Genomic DNA, 22,080 nt, shown 5'->3' with positions numbered 1-22,080 from the left:
CTAGACATAGTCGAACTATTACTCTTCATCATGATGCCATATGTTATTTATGAATATTTAATTTCAAAAATATATATTAATTAATGCATATAATTTTTTTGTTTAATAAACTAGAAAGGTATTTAGGAGAAAAATGTTGGTGTACTGAAAGAAACTGAATATACCGGGCCAGTCTAAGAAGGTTGAGAACCGCTGTAATACAAGGTTCTCCGTTTCACAACTTCAGAATATGGTGTAGCAACGTTGAATAGGAGAGCTCCCAAAATATCCACTCAGATTGTCACGAATAAAGGCGTATTTGTACTGGCGTGTGCCACTGAAACTAGATACGCTAATAACCTGAGTACGCTTCGTTCTGATCAAGTTACACCTTATCAACCATCTGCTAAAGAAGTTTCTTCACTCACTGTGCGCAGGATTTTTTTGCAAGGAGGGCCAAGCAAAACCGTGTTTCCTCCGGAGTTGTGTCGTTAGAGAATTTCGTTCCGGTGGATTATTGTTTATGAGATTATCTCCTTTTTCCTTCGTATCTTTCCCTTTCACTCTCGTGTATTTTTCCTTTACTTTTCTTGCTTTCCTTTTTCCTCTGTCGTCTCTCTTTCCCCTTTTTATCTTTCTTTCCCCTCTCTGTATTATCCCTTATTTTAACTTCTCTGTCGTCTTTTCTCTCTCTACCCTTTGTATCTCTCTTTCTCTCCCTCTGCATTCTATTTATTTATCTCTTTCCCTCCTTCGTTATATTTCTTTCTCTCCCTCCTTCGTTATATTTCTTTCTCTGTCTCTTTTCGTTTTTATATATCTTTGTAGTCCCTATTTTCCTCATATCTCTTTTTGTCTTTATCTCGTTATTTCTTTTCTCAGTCTTCACTCTTTTCTTCATATTTATTTCCTTCTCGGTATTCTCTTTCTTTATCTTTTCATTTTCTTCGTTTTCTTTGCTTTGTCTATGTCCCTTCCTAGTCTATTTTCTTTCTTTATTTCATTTATTCGTTTCTTTATCTATGTGTCTTCGCTTTCTTTATTTGTCTCATCTGTATCTCTTCTTTATATTTAACTCCTCTCGATTCTTTCTCTTTGCTTCCACTGTAATACTAAAGGATTCAACATCATGTTAAAAACATTTATTGGCGCATGCAGGAGGGTGGACTAGAGCAGTGTTCCGCAACCGGTGTGCCGCGGCACACTAGTGTGCCGTCACAAGGTGAAAGGTGTGACGCGAACTTTTACCTAGTATTGTAATATTGTAAGAAATTAATTGTCGATTTTAAGTAAGAAGGTGCTTGTTTATTCTTGCTGATAACTGTTATATTTTCATAGAAATTAAATGTAATTTATTTACTCAATATTGTTATAGTTTGCTCATCTTATATGTATTCTTGCCTGTAATATTGGGCCGGTTTTATGGGTTACAGGCGGCAAGCTTTGTGTTCACCGCGTAGAAAGCTGCGTAAGAATTTTAGCGGCCCGCACCAATCATATTTACAATAGAGCTATTCAAGGGAGTTCTTTGTGTGTAACACTGCATCCTTTGTGTACGGCTGGCTGTTTTGTGCCTGTTTGTCGACGCTTCTTAAACTTTATTGCTCTTTTCCTTCGCCGAAGGACCCACACATTGTCAGACAACAATTACAGTATTTCAGTTCAGTTCTATCACAGCTGTCATCTATTCAGTATGGATTTGAAATATCTTCCGAAAAATGTACGCTTACAAGAGGAACTGGCAGATTTGAAAACAGACAGAACATTTAAATTAAAAATTTTCGAAGTGCCTTTGGATACATTTTCGTTGTCAATAAGCAGTGAATACCCGGCTATCTCCGAGATGGCAGTTGATGTGTTATTACCATTTTCAACTACTTATTTGTGTGAACTGGGCTTCTCGACGTTGACTGCAATTAAAACATCAAAGAGACTCAAATCCATCGATGAAGAAATGAGGCTTGCTTTGTCAACGATTCCGCCACGAATCAGCTGTCTGTGTGCAGCTAAGCAGGCTCAAGTATCACATTGAAGGTATGAGTAGAGTTATTTACTTTAAAATTCGTATTAGAAATGTGTATTTTCTACAGTGAATTAAAGTTAATAAATTTTTAATAAATGCATAAGTCTATTCATGTTTTATAATAATAATAATAATAATAACAATCATAATAATAATAATTGATTACATAACGACATAATATTTCATAATTATATTAAGATTCATATGATTTTGAGGAGACAGACATTTTGGTGTGCCGTGTTGAGTCTAGGCCCATCTGGGGTGTGCCGTGAGTAAAAAAAGGTTGCGGAACACTGGACTAGAGTCAACCCGGTGATGGGTTCGCTGTTTGAAGTGGATCTGAGATTGTAACTATCAGTGCCCGTATAATAGTTACTGCATTGTGTTATGGGTTGGTTTTGAAATTCAAAATCTTGTACGAAAATTTTAATTTTCTCCTGGCAATCAATTTCCAGTTTTAAGCGTTCCCTTCTCCTGCTCCCTACAATTCATCACTGGTTGTGTTTGTATTACGTGTTCCCTTTCTACCTCTTTAGGTTAATCGCGGCGGTGAAGATAAATTGTGAATTGATGAAATAGACGAAGAAACCAAACCCAATGAAATGTCCATCCCTTATTCGAACTTAGATCACTTGGATTCGTAGCGTGCAATGATATCCATTTCGCAACCTGGTATAACTAAGGACATAACAAATCCAAACTGTGTAAGCGCTTTATAGCTCAATGCGAAAAATTCAAACTCTGTATACCCTTGAAGCACAAGGCGATTACGAACTGGTGCGGCAAACGAGGCTTTAACTTTTCTGCACATCTTTCGCTGCAGTTGCATCCTACATATGATTGGTTGATTTGGTGTTTTAAGTCCACTTTATGCACAGTAAGGCTAATCGGGACTGGACCTATAGTTTAAAGTGGGGTCCGAACCACTTGTGCCTCCACCGGGTATCGAGCCCGGGATTCCTTGATTACAAGGCAACGACGCTACCACTGCACCATTAGGCATTCTACACATGGATTTCTTCAGTTAACAGTACATGTGTCGCACATGATTCTTTTTGGTAGAGACTTCCGTCATTATATTGAGGCATGAAATTTTTATTACTTTGCTTGCGTATGATGTTCCCAGCATACTTCACGTGTGCCTTTTTTTTCCAACAATGCAGCATCAATTATGAGCCTCCACGGCGTCAGTAACAATGGTGATACTGTACTATAAGCCTTGGTGCGAGTATTATGGTTTAATGGTATTGTGGAAAAAAACTAACAATTTGTGTGCGACTTATCGTTTGTTAACAATGCACACATCAGTCCCTCTTAACCCATCATGTGTATCTCCTGCGATCTTTTTTGCCTATTGTTAGTGAAATGATGTACCGTTGTGTCGTTCCCTTGGCAAAGCGTGGAACTTTTGAGGGCAATGGTAAGTGCGTGCAATTCTACCTGTTCATAAAGTGTTGTCAGTTTTTAAGAATCGATTATGCACATTGATACAATAATGTAAAGTTGTTTAGAATTCATAAAATGTAAATCAATATCCGTAGATGTTTAGGCTTTGTGCAATATGTATGTCACATTTTCAAGTATAGCTCAAACATACTGCTACAGCCAACGGCAGAGATTAATAGTGGGAAAATTATTATCCATATCTATGCTCATTGGATCCCTTTTCCCCTATGTACAGTTCAAGAATTGAAACAATAGCGCCACCAAGTAGAGTATACACCCTCTCTTCCAGCCTGAGTACAATTCCATTCCCTTAAAACAAGGGAAAACTAATGGATTGTCGCCAAAATTCACGTAAATTTCTTGTTCATCATTTTGCTATCCGCAATGTTGACTTATCGGTAACCATAGACTGACAAGCAGGGGGAGGATTTATAAAATTTTGTCCCCTAGGCTATTCCTTGGGCCCTGCCGATATTGTTATTGTTATTATTATTTTTATTATTATTACTATTATTAACATTTTTATCATGATACTTCACTTCCACTAATCGCATGGTCTGAGCACCTGTAAACTTGAAGATATAGACACATCTGATTAGCAACTATTCGTTAAATTTCGTTTTGGTTTATAAGCTCCACTTGCACTTGCACTATGCATTTCGCCACACAACACTAAACACTAACCTCACACACACCAAAGGAAAAGAAATTGACACTACATTACCAGAGACATTACAGTAGCCACACTAGCCGCGAACTGCGAAACAAGGATGTTGATTTCAACCGTCAATATCCATCCCTCCACTTGACTTTCAGTTGTCATTCAAAATGTTTGCATTCGTTTCTTCCAGGAACAATTGTTTCTATTCGAGCACTGACCTCTGAAAACTTTGTTATGATGATGAACTTCTTCCATTTACATTCTTTCATGAAATACGCAAGTGAAAGAACTTGGCATGTTGTTTTGTTGTGTTATTATCACAATATCAAGGAACCCTATAGCGTCTCATTTTTGTGCACCCCCCTGGACATGCGGCCCCGCTATTGCCTACTGCCAACCCCCTTGCTAACAAGACCGTTATATACGTGATTTCCAAATGAACAACCATAAGCTTCTTTTTTAATTACAACTGAATGTATATTTATTATTATTATCTTAGTAATTTGTCATTCATGGAAAAGTTAGTTTGCCTCATATCATTAAATTGAGTAAATCTTATACTGATAACAGTTTAAAATTACAGTGATGGACTTCGCATTGATATAGGTTCACGGTAGTATTTGAAGTAACTACGTTATGTTTTTAGAGCCCTTTTTAGCATGTCCTAGGGCATTTCAAGTCCCGTGGTTCCGTGTTTTATGTTTTTCTGGTGTTTCATAACGGTTTTCCACAAGGTGATGTTTCCTCTCAGCTGTTGGGTCGCCTTCTGGTTAAATTTAAATTTCGCCCAGCCAGGTTGCGTGCTCATATTCCATGACATCTGTTTTTGTTCCATTTCCTTATCCCAAGGGTGAGGTAATGTAGCAGTGGCCGCTTGTTTCAAAATCGAAATTGCTGAAGGCTTTCAGAGTTCAATGATCAGGGAAGTGTACTATTCCGGTTTTTTCCTTGTGGCAAAAGTTTTGTGTAATAAGTTTTCATGTATCGAAAGTGTAACTCCAGTTGTTTCCTAGATTTTCCCAAAGATATTATGATTAAACACTAGATGTCGCTGATGGTCCCTAATACTTTGCAAGCAGGATGAACGAAAAAATAAACAACGAGAACGTGAAATGGTAACCAACTTGGTAATTTTTTTTTTGTCAATGTTTGTTTTGTGTTCATTGCTGGAAAACTAAAATAAAGTCACACTAGTGTCGAGGAAGATTGAACAAAACTAAATTACCTTTTTTATAGGGACATATGTGCACTGCACTGGTATACGCAGGAGGGAGCTGATGAGACTACAGCCCCTCCAGAAATTTGGAAAAAAATCAAGATTCTCAAATGAACCAACAAAGAATTCGAGGAAAGCCAAAGTGAAAAAATGCAAACTCCCCATACAAATGGCCCCTGTTTACCATTTTTGTCTTTGAACAACTTTTCAAACGAAGGCTAATAATGGATATTACGAAATATTTCATCGTGTTTCCTCCAGCTCCTAGAACGCAGCTATGTAATAACTATCTTTACAATTCCAGCCACCTCCGAAATACATATCCTGCGTACGCTAGTGGTCATGTCACTGTAATGCACTGTAATAACTAATTATGAACATTACCTATTTGGAATAATGTCAGTTTATAGATGGGTAATCGAGATAATGACAGCAAGACGTTTATTTTGTCTACTTGGTTAAAAAAAAAAAAACTTTTTCGTGTTACAAATGCATTAATTTTGTCCTAAATTCTAAACTCTGTGGCGTAACAACTTTGGAGGGCCAAGACCTGCCGAAGATATTTTTGTTTAGTGACGTCTCGAATCCCAGCGCCGCTGTTTTCTGGCTGAAAGTCGAGAATCCGCTGCCATCGATTCCAAGCAGCTCCCGAGTGGAATCCCATGATGCTGGTTCAACTCTTAAATTTTACACCTACCACCGGAGATCGAACCCGAGACCGCTCGCATCAACGGCAAGAGCGCTAGCAATTCAGCTATGGCCTCTCTTTACATCTTTCGCCATTAAAAAAGGATTCAGATGGTTAACCTGAACAATGTCGTATACAGTATATAATGTCTTTAGATTATAATGTAATTGTAAGACATGCCAAAACAACTCCATAGGAGAAGAGTGAAATTCAAACAGTTCAAGTGACGTTCGTGCATGTAATATGCGTATGTCAAAGATTTACTCTTACAAACTAATACTACTATATGCACACTATCAACATACCGTCACAAATCCCTATATAGGATAATTCAGTGGGTTGGCATCATAGTTTTCAACTCTGCTCTTTCTCTTCCAGTAGCTTTTGAACTGATTATATTTTCCATCCGATAAAACTTACCGTATTGAATAGTAATGTCTAATGTGAGTATTTGTACTTTCAGGTGGTTCTGCCACTTCGATGACGATAATTACGTCAATGTGCCTCGTCTAGTTCAGCTTTTGAAGAACTTCAATCCTCAGGAGGACTTCTACCTCGGAAAGCCTAGCATAAGAGCACCTTTGGAGATTCTAAACCGAGATAACATATCGGTGAGTACATAAGATAGGATGCGGTGTGGAGATGGGAGAGATTTTCCCTTCAAAGTGGAAAATTTCAAATTCAGTGTAGTCTCATGTGAAAATTCTGTACATGGGGGAAATTTGCATTACCACATTCTATACGTACTTATCATTCCCCATCCATATTTACTATTTGTTCTCACATTCCCTCGCTTACTTATCTGTTGTTTTAGGTAAAAATATTGCTACGTCGGTGGCCGAATGCGTTGAATGTTTGACTCATGATCTCGTCTTCGAAAGGTCTGTGTTCGAGTCCTGGCTATCGTGTTTATCCTTTTTAACGTTGCCCAAATATTATCTTGAGCAATATATAGGTAGAGAATATGTTTTGTACATAAAAGTAACGTACATTTCCTGTATTTAGTCAGATTTTAAATAATTCTTTAATGCTTTATTTGTGTTAAGGGGAGGAGTTACAGTTACGCACCAATTGTGCATTTATTTAAATATCGCCCGAATGGTGACGGCTACTAAAAAAAACCTTGAGTTTATCAAAGAGTATGAATTTCTTTCCATGTTGCAAGTGGAAGAGTTTGTTTTATGTTGATTATTATGCTGGACACTATGTTTAAAAAAATATGATGAATAAGAATTTTCGGAATCCCATGTATTCCTTATGGGGAATCAACTTCGACATCAAGTTACGGCTAATCAAATGGAAGTTTCGACTTTTCCGCTGATGAAATGAATCTTCAAACTGCCTTCTTCCCGTTGATATATTTTCCTATTCCATCGGAAGTTTGATATTCCTAAGATAACAAATCAAATAATACTCCCATAAACCCAATGCATTTCTCCTTGCCTCCTATGGTCATCCTAGCAGTGTTACCAAACCTGATGCGCATAAAAGAGCTAAATTTCACCTTAAAGGGAGTTAAAACTGACTTTCAAGGAGCTAGATTTACGAAGGCTGGATAAAGTGCTTCCTAGGGTAATGTTAGTTGTCAAGGGGGTGGGGCGCTGTTATTACCGTTAACTCTAAATTGATGACAATTAGTTTTCACCATCTCGGCGGCTTCACCCATCTCAATAATCCATCGATGCTCGTATGAAATCGAAAATAAAGGATTCCCTGATAACAATATTATGTCAATTTCACGTGAACACTGCGCTATAAGGAAGTAGCTGGGGGATATAAGAGAGGGGTGGAGCGACGCAGCCAATATAACAATATCACGTCACGGCAGAAAAATGTATAATCATGGCCAAAGTTAGTCTATGTGGGCCGGAACCAGTGATGGCATCATAGTGGGGCAAGGGGGCAGGCACCTCAGTTCACAGCCAAATGAGTGCACTTAAAAGACCAGATCTGGCTCCAAGAGAGCTAATTTGGCAACACTGCCACGGGGAGGGGTTGGGGAGAGCTTTGGAAGAGCCCCGTGGAAACTGTCCCGCATGCCCGTAAAATTACTTTTACGAGCTCGAGTTTACATACATTTTCAAATGAACTATTTTTTTTTCATTATTTAATTACACTTGATGCCGGAGTACAAATGTAATTAATTTTCTCTGCTGGACCTATACGACTTTGGTCATAGCTGCTCTAAAATATTTCCTCACTACTTGGGTGACATTATTTAGAATCTCTAATGACGAAGTTTGTTGGCGCCTTCTAATCAAAAGGCTATGACTTTCCTTGCAGACACCTGTCTATAGTTCAGTTTACTTTAAATCTGTAAATTCAATCCTTCATTAGTCCATCTGTGCAAGCACCCCCTCGCGCCCCCCTGGCGCCGTCCCTGGTAGTCAGGCACCCAAACGACTTTTTTTTTTTTTTTTTTTTTAAGGAATACCCCTATGCGGTAGTATCCCCCGTTATTAACATTTTCTCAGTTTTCACGTATGTCAATTTTCTGTTTTCTGTATTCTCATTGGAACAAACACAAACATCCATGTCCGAAACGAACTACAATCCGGGACTCCTGACATATAGTGCGTTGTGCTAACCACTCCGCCACGGAGGTTGACCTGAGCTACTGCGACTTAAACATTTGTATTTCTTATCATTGTTGTTCTTAAGGAATGTCCATTGGAGTGTGGGGATTCTAGAAACTGTATAGAAAGAGAGAGAGAGATATCACTCACGTACAGACATGGGCGTCGGCAGGGGGGTCGAACCGGTTGGTCGACCCCCCCACAGAAATTTCCATCGTCTTTTTTTTAAATTTATGGCTATTTATAAACGAAGTACTTTATTTCACCTCATTTTGCGTCATTGTTTAAAAATGGTCTTGAGATATCGAATTTGGTACGAAACTTTCATAATTTGCAACACTGAAACTGTTAATTTGTAACTTTCACACGTTCTGAAGCACAGACTAGAAATGGTGCTTATACTACTACTAATATGTAATAATAATAATCATAATTTCAAATACCGATAATGCAATAATTGTAAAAATGACCCCCCCCCCCCTTGACAAACTTCTGCCTGCCACTGGTCTGTATCACAATATTTTTGAGGGGAGGGGTGTGTCCTCGACATCTTCGATTCGACCCCCCCCCCTAGGAAAATTTCTGGCGACGCCCATGCGTATAGAGTTGTGTTTCGAATAAAGGGCGTGTCAGAGAGAAATAAATTTGTTGTACAGTTTCAAGTGTTTATGAACCAGAAAATGATAAAAATTATAATTTAGCCTATAATTGTGCGTTATCAATGAAGGTGAAAATGGCATTTTAGACCCCTTCAGTTCTCTCTGAGACTATTACATAAACAAGCGAGAATGATCGTTAGGGTCTTCCTGATTCTTTCGTTTGCCACTTGAGTGTTGTAATACACTGTTGTATCAATAATAATTGTGAGATCTGTCGTATCTGTTATTGCAAGAAATGGGTTCTCATATAAATCATAAAAGAATAGCATTTAATATTACTTTTTTCAAAATGTCCAGAAATGCTGAATAATCATAAATAAGCGAATTCTAACCGGAAATATTTTTCCTTCCATTTTTAAATCATCAGGAACTGAGATAAATGAAATCACGTGGAAACAATTACATTGTTTTCCATTCATATGCGCATTTGCTAGCTCTCGTCTTCTTCAATTTCGTTCATACTACCAGTATCGTTGAATTATTTCGTAAAATCACTGAAATATTGCAGTACGTCCCTTTTAAGCTTAATCCGATATTATAACAAAGAAAAAACTATCGAATGCTGCTTACAGAAGGGGGAAGTTATAAGGGCACTGAGGAACAAACTACAGAAACAAGAGACGCTTCACAGCACACAACTGACAACTGCAAACTGTCAGCAATAGGAAGGAATTCTCCTCCTAGAGGCTTATCTTCTCGCTTCTGGTGAATCCACCCCTCTTCGAAGGCGTGTACATCGCTTTGAAATTCAGGTCTACCAAACGAAAGATGAAGCATATGATAAACCTTGAATTTCCTGGCACCTGGCTGGAGCCTACCGACTGACCATCGCCAGGAGATACATTTAGTACAACAACTTTCTCTTTTCCTCTTCATCTATTGTTTGCAAGAATTGATGTCTCAAAGAATGGGTTTTTATATCACAGCAGAAACTAAATTCCGGCTCACTTTGAGTCCAAAATCGCCAATAATTTATTACACTTACATAGCAATTTAAGTGTCGCAAAGTAACTGTTAAAACGTTACTTCTATCGTAAAATAGTAACTCAGTTACAGTTACTCACTTTTAAAAGTAACTAGTTACTGTTACATTTTCTCAAAAAATGTAACTCTTACTTGTAACTAGTTACTTCCAAACACTGATACGTGTTACCCTGTACTTAAAGTATAAATTGTAAAGAATGGTGTAAAATATCACCAGAATAAGCATCCTTATGAAACTTATCAGACTATTGGATATTAAATAGGCTAATATAACAATGTAACTAATTGTATTGTTGAAAGAAATAACATCTTGTAGACGAAAAGGAAAGATTTGCTTTCAGAAATAGACAATAGACTGCTTGTATCGAGGTATACGACTGAGTAGAAAGCAAACAGCGTATTGTTTTCAGTGAGAATAATTCCGGTGAGATCAAGAATTCGTAGTCTCGGAAAACAATGAGCCTGCAGGAACTATTTATGTTACTGTGTGCATGTGCACGCGTCGTGAAAGTGTCACATATTCTAACAAGATCCGATATGACAACAGCAAATTCTCGCGACATTCTTTTAATTTAAAAAAGAGTTTATAATTATTGTAAATGTTTTTCTTGGGAAAATAGGGAAGTTCGTCTTAATCCTTTCCTCTAAATGAAAGTAGTTATACATATATGCAGTCAAATTTAGTTGAGGTAAACATTGATACTGTCGAAAAGATTGGGGGGTGAGGGACAACTCTTAATCCGTTACAAAATAAATATTTTTTAAGAACCGTATTAGGCGTTTATAGTGTAGCTACAACATACTAAACTGCCATACCCACCAAAGGGGAGGTTACGTATACTATTTTTTAGTAGTCAGTCTTCATTTTGCCAGTTTTTCTTGATTTTGACGGTTTTTTTTAGGAATATTGAGCCGAAGGAGGAGTTTATGACCCCCACGTACCCGCCCTTGGGCACGCCACTGGTGACATGGTACTATTTCCTCCACTCTTGTATCGATCCAACAAAATTTTGTAACAACACTACTGTAAAGCTTTGCAAAATACATCTCCACACCATCATTTCTCTACATCAGCGTGCATGGTGCCTTAAAACGATAATTATGGCAGCCAGTGAATGAGCTCCTGTAGAATGTGATCGAACCTTAATGAAGCAATCTTGACACTTAATCGTTTCTGATAAATTCAGCTAAATTCAAGAGTATTCGAATTAATATGAGGTCGGGTCGTCTGCGTGTTTGCCCAAAATTCATACGATCTGATGACGTAAAAAGGGAATGGGAATGCATCCGGTACTTTTGGATCCGGTTCCGGAATTTTCGGATCCGGATCCGTTTTGCCATCCCACATGCGCTTCTTTGGAAAGTAAGAATGTGCTTATAACATATTGTTACCTGCTAATATACATATATATGTAATGTACATACATACACACATATATATATAGTGTGCGTGCGCGCGTGCGTGATTTGTAATTAATTAATACACTTACAAGGGAGGTCTAAGTCTCCCCCTCCGATTTCCATGAAACTTGGCAGGTGTATAGAGGCCCTCCCCCCTCAAATGTCAAGATGAGGAGAAATTGAAGTGGGGATCTGACCCCGAATCCACGTAAATATGTCATAGGAAGAAACAGAGGGCATAGGGCCTCTCTATACACCTGCCAAATTTCATGGAAATCGGAGGGGGACACAGGGGTCAGACGATCCCCACGTCAATTTGTCCTCATCTTGACATTTGAGGCGGGTTTTGCCCCCGAAAACAGTTTTTTAGCCGAAACAAAAAAACACGTATTTCTTCCTTTGGGCCCCTCTATACACCTGCGAAGTTTCATGAAAATCGGAGGGGGACACAGGGGTCAGATCCTTACTTCAATTTGTCCTCATCTTGACATTTGAGGGGATTTGGCCCTAAAACAATTTTTAACTGAAACAAAAAAACATGTATTTCTTCCTTTGGGCCCCTCTATAAATCTGCCAAGTTTCATGGAAATCGGAGGGGGACACATAGGTCAAATGCCCACTTAAATTTGTCCTCATATTGACATTTGAGGGGGGTTGCCCCCTAAAACAGTTTTTTAGCCAAAACAAAAAAACACGTATTTCTTCCTTTGGGCCCGTTTATACACACACCTGCCAAGTATCATGGAAATCGGAGGGGGACACAGGGGTCAGATACTCACTTAAATTTGTCCTCATCTTGACATTTGAGGTGGTTTTGCCCCCTAAAACTGTTTTTTTAGCTGAAACAAAAAAACACGTATTTCTTCCATTGAGCCCCACTATACACCTGCCAAGTTTCATGGAAATCAGAGGGGGACACTTAGATAACCTCCCTTGTTGGTCTTACACTTTGTAATTATATAACACTGCATATATTCTTTTATTTTAATTTGTAAAATTGTAACTGTAGAACAATTGTATAATTTTTGTATAACATTTCTATCTTGTTATATGTGTTAAAGGTTTCATCCTGGAATGGAATGTCTCACATTTATGTGTGTTTTCATTTCCAATACATTCGAATGAATACATAGTATTCGTTTCGATGGCATTTACAAAATCACCTCTGGATCCCATTTTAAACTGTAGGTCCAGTCCCGATTAGCCTTACTGCGCATAAAGTGGACTTAAAACACCAAATCAAACCAAACCAAAACAAAATCACCTCTGACATTTTATGTTAAACAAGCAAGATTATGTTTGTGCACGAGTGTGTTAGCCGATGCGTAGCAAAGTATTTTAGGAACAACACTTGAAAAAAATTCTTGTAGGACTAACTAATGAAAAATTTCTTTGTAATCGAAGATCATAATACCTTTTAAGGTGTGGTAATATTATAATGGGATTGAGATACGAAACTCTCGGTTCCGGAACTTTCGGATCCGGATCCAGATCCGAAACTTTCGGACTCGGATCCGTAACTTTTGGATCCGGATCCGTTTGGCCATCCCTAGTGTGTACTAACCCCCAAAAACTCTAACGGAAGTGTCCCATTATTAAGAGCACAAAGTGAAAACTTAAAATATAGCACAGAAATGCTTATATGTTGATATGTCAGTTTATTTGTCTTCCGTAATTACGAAAATTCCACTGCTTTTTTTTTTTCCACTTTACGTTTTGAAATGGCTGATTTTAAGATAGAATGTCAAGTTTTCTAATGTGAAATGCAGCGCAACGCTTCACCATTACAGATGTGCAGATTTAATGTTCTGGACCACTATTTTAAACAAAATAACTTGCAAAGGAAAGTTTCATAACTGGAATTCTAATATAAGTTGTTAAGTTACAATATTTTCATTCCTAGTCCAAAGCTGAATCCTCCGTGGCATAAGAGAGCGCTATGTAATTTCATAGGATTCGAACAAAGACTTGGACGAGAATTAAAAACTAATTGCCGACTTTTCCTTTGTGTTGACGAGGTTTACCTCATCGTACCAATCTTGGGAATCGCGTATCGTGGCTCGGTATCGCGCTTCGTAAGAATACTCAACCTCGCACAGCTGTTGTGTACATAGAACCGTTAAAATTCTCCCACATAAAAGCGCACGACGTCTGTGTGGCAGTCACATGTAACAAAGAGTAGAGGCTTCACAACCGGATGAGACTCATTACGACGAGCTCATTGCATACGAGCTGTTGAACTTCTTCCACCAACAAAGGCCTCTTCCGACCAGCTTCTTCCCTTTCTAGCTCCCAACTGGCTAAACACGTCATTATTTTGGTGATGTTATCTTCGCAAGGGTGGCCATCATGATGACTTAAGTACATTTCCTGCAACATATGACTCATTACGATTGTTTCCAGATAGTTTGGTTTTTCTTCATTCCACCCTGGACAAGCTTTTTTTCTTGTGTGTCAAGGTATGGAATGAGGAACGTTGTCGAGACGAGACTTGGCAGACTCTCGTTCTCGGTCTCGTCTAGTCTCGCAATATTTGACTGCATAAACTCCCAACTGGGGAATCGTACAGGAAACACTACAACAGCAACAGCACACAGTCGCATCACACAAATACTTCTGTTGAGCGCTATACGAAAAATAAGAAACTTTTCAATAAAACAAAACTTTGTACTTTGTTGTAAAGGAATAAAGGTATCTGCTGTGTGGCAGTCACATGTAACAAAGAGTAGAGGCTTTACAATAGTGTTGTTACAAAATTTTGTTGGATCGATACAAGAGGGGAGGAAATAGTACCATGTGACCAGAGCCGTGCCCAAGGGCGGGTTGGTGGGGGTCATAAACTCCTCCTTCGGCTCAGTATAAAAAAAAACGTCAAAAGCAGGAAAAACTGGCAAAATGAGGACTGACTACTAAAAAATAGTATACGTAACCTCCCCTTTCGAAAATCCTGGACACGCCATTGACTTCTCAACTACTATGAACAAAAAATATAATTTTCTACAAAAAAGTATGTAGGTATCTCCTTAGCCATGTCCGAAGAAGTCACAGAGCAAAGCCAATAGCGTACCTAAGTCTCGAGCACTAAGTCTCTATCTCATGAAATTTAAATTTGGAGTTTTATTTACGGCTGCTTAATGCTAACGCAAAGTTTGTGTTATCCACTGTAAGCTTAAATAGTCTAATCGAGACTGAACATACAGTTTTAAGCGGAACCATTGTGCTGAGTGCATCCACCGGGAACGGAACAAGGCGACAACGTAATGTTGACTCGCATTGCATGGTGCTCACTATACTGCACTTACATAGGAAAGCTCCACATGTGGCAGTAGAAGAATCCAAGTCCGTTATTATGAACAGGCCTTGCGTTTACAATTGAAATTCCTGACGAGTGCAACTCGTGCAAATTAGAACTGTTGGGAAAAACTCAACACAGTTCCACAATAAAAGTAGCCCCGAAGATGACGTTCATTAGCACAGCTTCATTCACCCCTGCTTGGCTGTTGCAGTACAAACATGACCCGGCAAAATGCTCTGAAAAGAATTATATGTTTGCTTTGGGGGGGGGGGGGTGTTCTGTGGTTCACGAAGGAAGGCTCAACAAAAGAACGATTATTAACTTTGGTAATATTCCCTCGGATGGAATGTGCACGTATTCCCATCCATGTTACGAAGATAAGCACATTGTTGTTAGCTGCCGCTTTTGTGCAACTTCCAGCTCCTTTTATACGTCGTGGTTTGTGTGTGCTCATGCTCTGAATAGAGGACCCACAAGTAAACGTGACCTGCCTTAGCGCTAAACTCTTGACGGAACAAAAGAAGCAAGAAAGAGGGGAAAGAAGAATGTTCAACATAGATAATTGATATGGCCGGAGCAGTCTGCGCTTCTGCCATTGTACCTATGTATCTCCGTATGTCTAACGTTTCTCTTTTCTTGCTAGAGAGTGAGTAGGAGAGTGTTAAATGCATTGATGACCTTCACACGGCATACGAGGGTGTCAAAGATACGTCCCAGTCCAGTGGGTCATTTAATATGACCTGCGTAAAAGCAGTGATGTGTTGATATATGATACTCTTCACATCTACTTGTAGAATAGTGATTTATGAACAACATGGCATTCGTACTGTAAGTGACACCAGCCCTGGGGAAGGATGTTGAGTTGAAAGCACAGAAATCATCGTCGTTGATTGGAGATGCGCCTTTTGCTTAACCAGCGAGCGTAACTGTGTATGTATCACTGTAAATCAAAGTGTGCGTGTTGTTACGTACCCGCTCAAGTAAACCATATGTCCCAATGATTGAAATAAGGAATCATAGATGGCAGCACGCGGAAGAAATATTACGATCGCAGATTATAGTAACACGAATTGAATGAAAGTGTTTGGGAGAACTGAAATTAATTGTGCTTGCATAAATTTATGAACTGAGATAAACAATGGAGATGAATAAAGGCGAGATAAAGAAATGATCGACACGTGCAGCATATGTGATTGTATGTGAAGATGAATGAAGTTAAAAAGCGATTACACTTTTCTATCTCTACCGTCTTAGTGGGAAGGAGTTTTCCCACTAGATCTTTTTAGTTGTTTTCCCCGGTGTGGCGCCCAAGCATTTCCGTTGCGGCGCACATATTGCTGACCCGGATCGAGGTTGAGCGCGGAACAGGCAGCGAGCGCTCTTCGATTAACCCCTTTTTTCTGCTTGTATTAGGCTATCGTGCAGCAAAATATTGATTTGAATTATTGTTGTATCTTTGCCAAAGCCCAAAAAGAAGGGAAATATAGCAGGGAAGATACGGGAATCAATCCAATGTTTAATAGACGAAGGAATTGTGGATATAGGTGCCTTTGTAAATAAGATATATATTTACTAGAAGAATAAATATATGAAAGGCATATGGGAATCCTTTAAACTGCAGGTGTAACTCAAAATCGCGATTTTGTTTATTTCAACGACTAAACTTTTTTATTCTTCAACACTTCGACACATTTCACACATGTCTCCCTCACAATAAAATGGAATGTTAGCTATTATTAATAATATTAATTGTATTAATAAACGACGCAACTACAAAATAATATTGAGTGTTTTGCAACTTGTGTATTTTTATATTTTTGGTATTTTGCGTCGTTGCCCATCTTTCAAAGTTCATCACGACGATGAGAATGAATAATGAAGAAGAGTGGCAGACTGAGAAATACACATTTTTTACGATTTGTAGGTATTGTTTGTGGCAGTGGTTTATTCAGAATTTTCTGTTTGGGGGTGTAACACAATAAATTGAGCATGTGAAAATTTTAGGCGATGTTGAGGAAATTTGAGGATAGGTGTGGTAGGGGTTACATGACGTACACGTAAACCCAGCCGAAATATTTCTTCCTTCTTTGTTGAAATGAAATATTGCTTTCATGAAATGCTTGCGTGTAAAATATTATACTGTCTGCTATTGAAAACGCTATAAGCTTTTTTATATCATTTATGCTAGCATAAATGTTAAAGGAAATTCTCCCGTCTAAAGAGGGGTCTCAGTGTGTTGGGGATTTACAGCCATCTCTCACGTAGTTGCCTCAGGGGGCTATTCACTCCGCGCAGAAAAAGTCTTACGCTTCTGTTAATTATTGGATGTGACTTTTTATGCCTGCAATGGACGTGACCACGCGCTCTGATGTCCTCACGACACGCCTTTGTAATATTTTTTTCAACTCTTCTCAGATTCTGTCTGATAACAGTAATCATCTGTGCACAGAAGTTGCCCACAGCGTGCTAAATTACTGTCGGTGGTTGACCCAGGATTTGGGTGGTAACCCTTTGTTGTGATTGTAATATGCCTAGGAAATAGTACTCAGACTTTATGAGAAGTAAGAGAAGCAGCAGTGAGAGGTATTTCATGCAAGGAAACGACGAAACATCGTTCTTTCCACCACCCTATATCATCACGCATGAGATATAGATTTACGTATATTGGTAGGTATATTGCGCGGATCCACGGGGAGGATGATGGAGGGCGATCGCCCCTCCCAAATGCTTAGACTAGGTTTTTGCATACATTACATTAAATCTATATTTTATTTGAATCTCAGTATTGTGTACGTAAGTTATTCTTTATTTCATTGGTGTAAAACACAATGGATGGTTTTATGAGTATTTTGCAAATCTTGCAATACCGAGTTCCTAATTCTGTACTGAGGTCTTCTGGTAATAATCTACATTTCAGTTTTCAAATCAAAATTCTAGCTGTTCGGGAGAAAGGACTTAAGTCAAAAGTACAAATTTACAGCGGGCAGTTTTATTATGTTAGAAAACATTACAGACATGATATATACATGTTTAGAATCCTTACACATGCGCAATATAAAATCATTCTGATAATATTTTATTTAAATTGAATCAGTGCGACTTCGATGAAATGACACTTCCCTCCCAAGTGTCATTTCGGGATCCGCCATGTGTACGTGTAATGTAACCGAGACATTGTAACATCCAAGAAATAAAGATAGACGCTGTGTGAACAGGTCTTTGAATTTTGTAAAAACGTTCAAAATCCCGGAAAGTCAGCGAAATTATTCTTCCCATTGGTAACTGAAAACACATTTTCATTTTCCCTCCAACTAGTTTATTTTATGGGTTTATTTCATGTAAGAATGTTCTTAGTTTATTGTTTGTCATTTACTTTCAACTGTGGTGCTTATTCGTGGATTGACATGCAAAGATGAATTTGAATTTGAGTTTAAAATTGTGGGTGCGTCAGCACTAAGGCTATTTTGCACCCGTCACATTATACGGGGTCCAGCCCCTTATCGTTACAAGTAACAACTCTATCGTTGCAGAACTAAAATCATAAAATATTAAAATGTTCTGACTTTCCTTAAAAACTGAGGCTGTAGAGGGGCACTCAGCAAACATAAGGACAAAAGAACAGGACAATACAAACAAAATTATACTGGCCATGGGGCCAGTCGCCAGAGCCTCGTTAGTCTTCAGTCCAGGGTGTACTAACGTGGAAGTGAGGTTGACATTTGGGTGTACTACATGGAAGATCACCCCTTACACCCCATGCAAAGATGAAGACGCGACACTTATTTATTTATATTTTAAATCGTTATGGAGTTGTCTGGAAATGTATTTAAAAGTACCTGTAAAACCAAATTATTTATTGTCTAAAAAGAGGGCATATTCCGGGGAAAAGAGGATGTATGGTAAACCTTTTGAAGCCCTCCTCCTCTTTACTGCAACAAACCTATTAAATCAAAGAGGTTGCTGAGGTTATTGTTGATGGAATGGCTGCTCAAAACCAAATAAACGAAGGCATTGAAGGAGAGTACAGATCCCCAGAAGGCAGAGACAAACAAATTGCAGAGCAAACTTGACGGAAAGGAAACAGAAGAAGTAGTTATAAGAAATAAATCAGCCGTTATGGTTCATCGCGCAGCAATAATAAGCTCGCTGTTCTAACTTCCGCCCGTTCATTAAGGTTTATGTATCAGCTTGGAGTGCACTAAAGGATCCTTATCAAAAGCAGTACAGCAGCAGTACCCCGTTACTGTAGTCATGTACTTCTTTTTAGGTTGATGATATCGATGGCAGAGTCTCATTTCGTCATGTGAACGAGGAAGGTTATCTCGGTTTCCCTTAGAGTTGAAAATCCGTGTTCCGGTCGCGTCGAATTAGAGCATTTTACGTCGCATTTTTTTCAAATTTTGGCTAATCGAGACCATGAGATGAGTGATATGATGATACCGATGAAGGGACACTCATAAAGAACACCCATGAACAGGCCGGGATTCGAACCCAGGACCTGTCGTCGTAGTCACGGATGTCGGATAGATTCTTGTTGATGTTTACAACGAGCTCCAGGCTCTTTCTCGTCTTTATCGCGAATGGAAAGTCTCTAATCTGAAAATAATAGATACACAACTTTAAAACAAATTAACAACGTAAGTTTTTCCACACAGAAACAACATTCGTAACCTAAGCATAAATAATAATCAGACAGCCGTTGGTATGTTTCAGTAAGTAACGTGGCAAAGTAGTTTTGTTCAGTCGAAGATGTTTATGTACACTGAAGGCAAGCTGGAGTCTCGAACGAAACAAGACTCTCGGACTGGTCTGTATTTTACAGAACTCTCTTTCATTCTGGTCCCGATTTTTAAACGATGGTCTCGGTACAACAAAACTATTTTCGTAAAACTGCAATGATGTTCCAAATTCTGGAAAATTACAACTGTTTTAGAATTCCTTCTGAGCATTCAGGTGAACCTTGATGTGGTGTGCTTTCGCTGTTTGTGATAGTTCCATGGCACCATAGGCCTAATCCTATTTTCTATCTTCATGCAGATAGAGAGATAAAGAACATTGATTCTGTTTTTCAGCCCACTCAAAAAGTCATTGACCCACAATGTCGCCCATTTGAAAAATACCAATGCAAATACATTCATATTTACAACAAGCAATTTCGTGGTTTTCATTTTACTGCAAGACATCTATGTAAACATCTCTTCCTTGGCAGTTAAAGGTGTAAACTATAAAGTTCGCTGGGTGCTAGCTCAAGCTGAAACACAGCTTGTTCCACGCCGCTGGGAACAAGATATTTTACGTCATATTGTAGACGATGTAAGAGCATCCATTAGTTAAAACTGTTTGACGTTCTTTACTGCTCAAGCGAATAATTTGAAGTGGTTCGCTGTTCCCCCTACTGGAAGATTAAATATTGGATTATTAAAATTAGGTGGAGCAAAACAGTTTAACAAAGCAAACCTTACCAAGTAACGATATTGTGTGCTTTCAGATTAAACACTTTGTACTATTGGCAGTAAAATATGCAAAGTTTAATAACTGTTTCCTGTATTAAATATTTCCATCGTATAAATTTGCTTAGGATTTGCAAAGAGTTAAATAACACTACGTAAGGTTAAATGAGTCATTAAATCTAGGTTCATGTAACGGAATTTTGGAGGCAAAATCTATACAATAATGTAAGACATGCCTAGCTCAATCGCGAATGAACCCCAAATTCGAAGTAGGTAAAAGCGTGCGCAGTATTTCACTTGTGCGCATTTAGTTGCTTATTACTCGCTTCTGAGGAAAAAAAAATTGAGTGTGATGGCTCACAACTCGTAACAAAAGGATAAATATGATTTTTCGCGGAACATCCCACTTGAAGCCATTTGGCAGATAGTAAAATTGGTCCACGTATCCTCTTCGCGTTGGCACAGACTGGACAAGCCGAATGTCAAATGGGATTGGTAGGTGGGAGTGTTGTCTGTCTACATCAAAGAGCGTTCTATACGCTCTTTCATGGCCGTATTTAGAGGGGGTTTCTAGGGTTCAAACCCTCCCCCCCAAGTTCTGACATGTTGGATTAATGGAAGTTCAGAAACCAAAATCTGTAACTCGCTTTCAATTTTTTTTTTTTCCAAAGCTTCACAAAAATACAAGGAGACAATGTTTATACGATCGAGCTAGAATTTTCATACATTTAGAATGAAACTTGAGTGAAACAGAATTTATTCTCGGAATCGCAGCCCTCCGGCTTCACTTCTGTCCTCATTCCAGTGTTGTTCCTGCGTCACAATGGACTGAAAATTCCCTTATGATTGTCCCAAATTTCCCTTTCCAACTTTTAAATTCCCTGTCCGATAAAGTCGAAAATCCTTCTTGATAGGAGTTCAAACCTAGGATCTCCAGTTTCGAAGTGCGTTACGTTCGCGATTGAGGTTACAATCCATGCACCAGGCTAAGTTTAAAAAAATATATAACTAACTGGATCCGTACTTTTCAAAATTCCAAAAATTAAGTTTTAAGGTCAAACAACAAAAACTTTATTTCCATCTAACTTTTAAAGCTTTTTCTTGAAGGTATCTAAAATTTAATTACAAAGTATAATAATTGTGCATTTCAGTACACACTGTATGAAACGTAAAGAAAAAAAAAACTTGTGCTGGATATTCACTCATCTGCTGGATTGAGTAAGCCCCCTCAAGGATATAATAATATTTATTATTATGGAATAAAATTGTTTTATTATTATGAAATTTTAATTATTGTATAATTATTGTTATTATTTCTATTATTCAAATTTCTGGCGACGCCCATGGGAACAATCATGAATGAACCCCCACCGAAAATTTTTCCTGCCTACGGCCATGCGCTCTTTGATCTACATAATGTCATCGCCATATACAGTGGGATACATAAAAATTACCAGGCAACTTGTCTATCACAGTTTTCAGTATTTTTTCTCCTACATGCTATACGTTTTTAGGGGATGAAATTATACTAATGCTGTTGCAGAAACTGTTAACTACTTAGTTGTTGCTTTTATTTCAAATCTTCAATTTCATGTTATCTAAAACAAAGTGAATGAATTTACCGATAGATACAGCAAGGATAGAGGATGTGCTGTAATTGGAGCACTTTTTTTTCCTCTACCGTAGAACAAAAATATCTGTT

The 22,080-nt window shown here is 38.4% G+C and overlaps 1 protein-coding gene across 1 annotated transcript in view; it reads left to right on the top strand.

The window, feature by feature from the left end:
• fng (Fringe glycosyltransferase) overlaps positions 1-22,080 on the top strand; it is an 81,452-nt gene that overhangs the window by 46,156 nt on the left and 13,216 nt on the right. The window contains exon 5 of the mRNA XM_083134946.1: positions 6,477-6,624. Within this exon, the coding sequence (XP_082991072.1) occupies positions 6,477-6,624 (148 nt within the window). The remainder of the gene's footprint in view (positions 1-6,476; positions 6,625-22,080) is intronic.

Source organism: Lepisma saccharinum, chromosome 14 (assembly GCF_977018435.1).
Source record: "Lepisma saccharinum chromosome 14, izLepSacc3.1, whole genome shotgun sequence".
Classification (NCBI taxonomy): domain Eukaryota; kingdom Metazoa; phylum Arthropoda; class Insecta; order Zygentoma; family Lepismatidae; genus Lepisma; species Lepisma saccharinum.
Note: the sequence above shows the minus strand (reverse complement) of the source record. Positions and strands in the feature narration are given on the sequence as shown.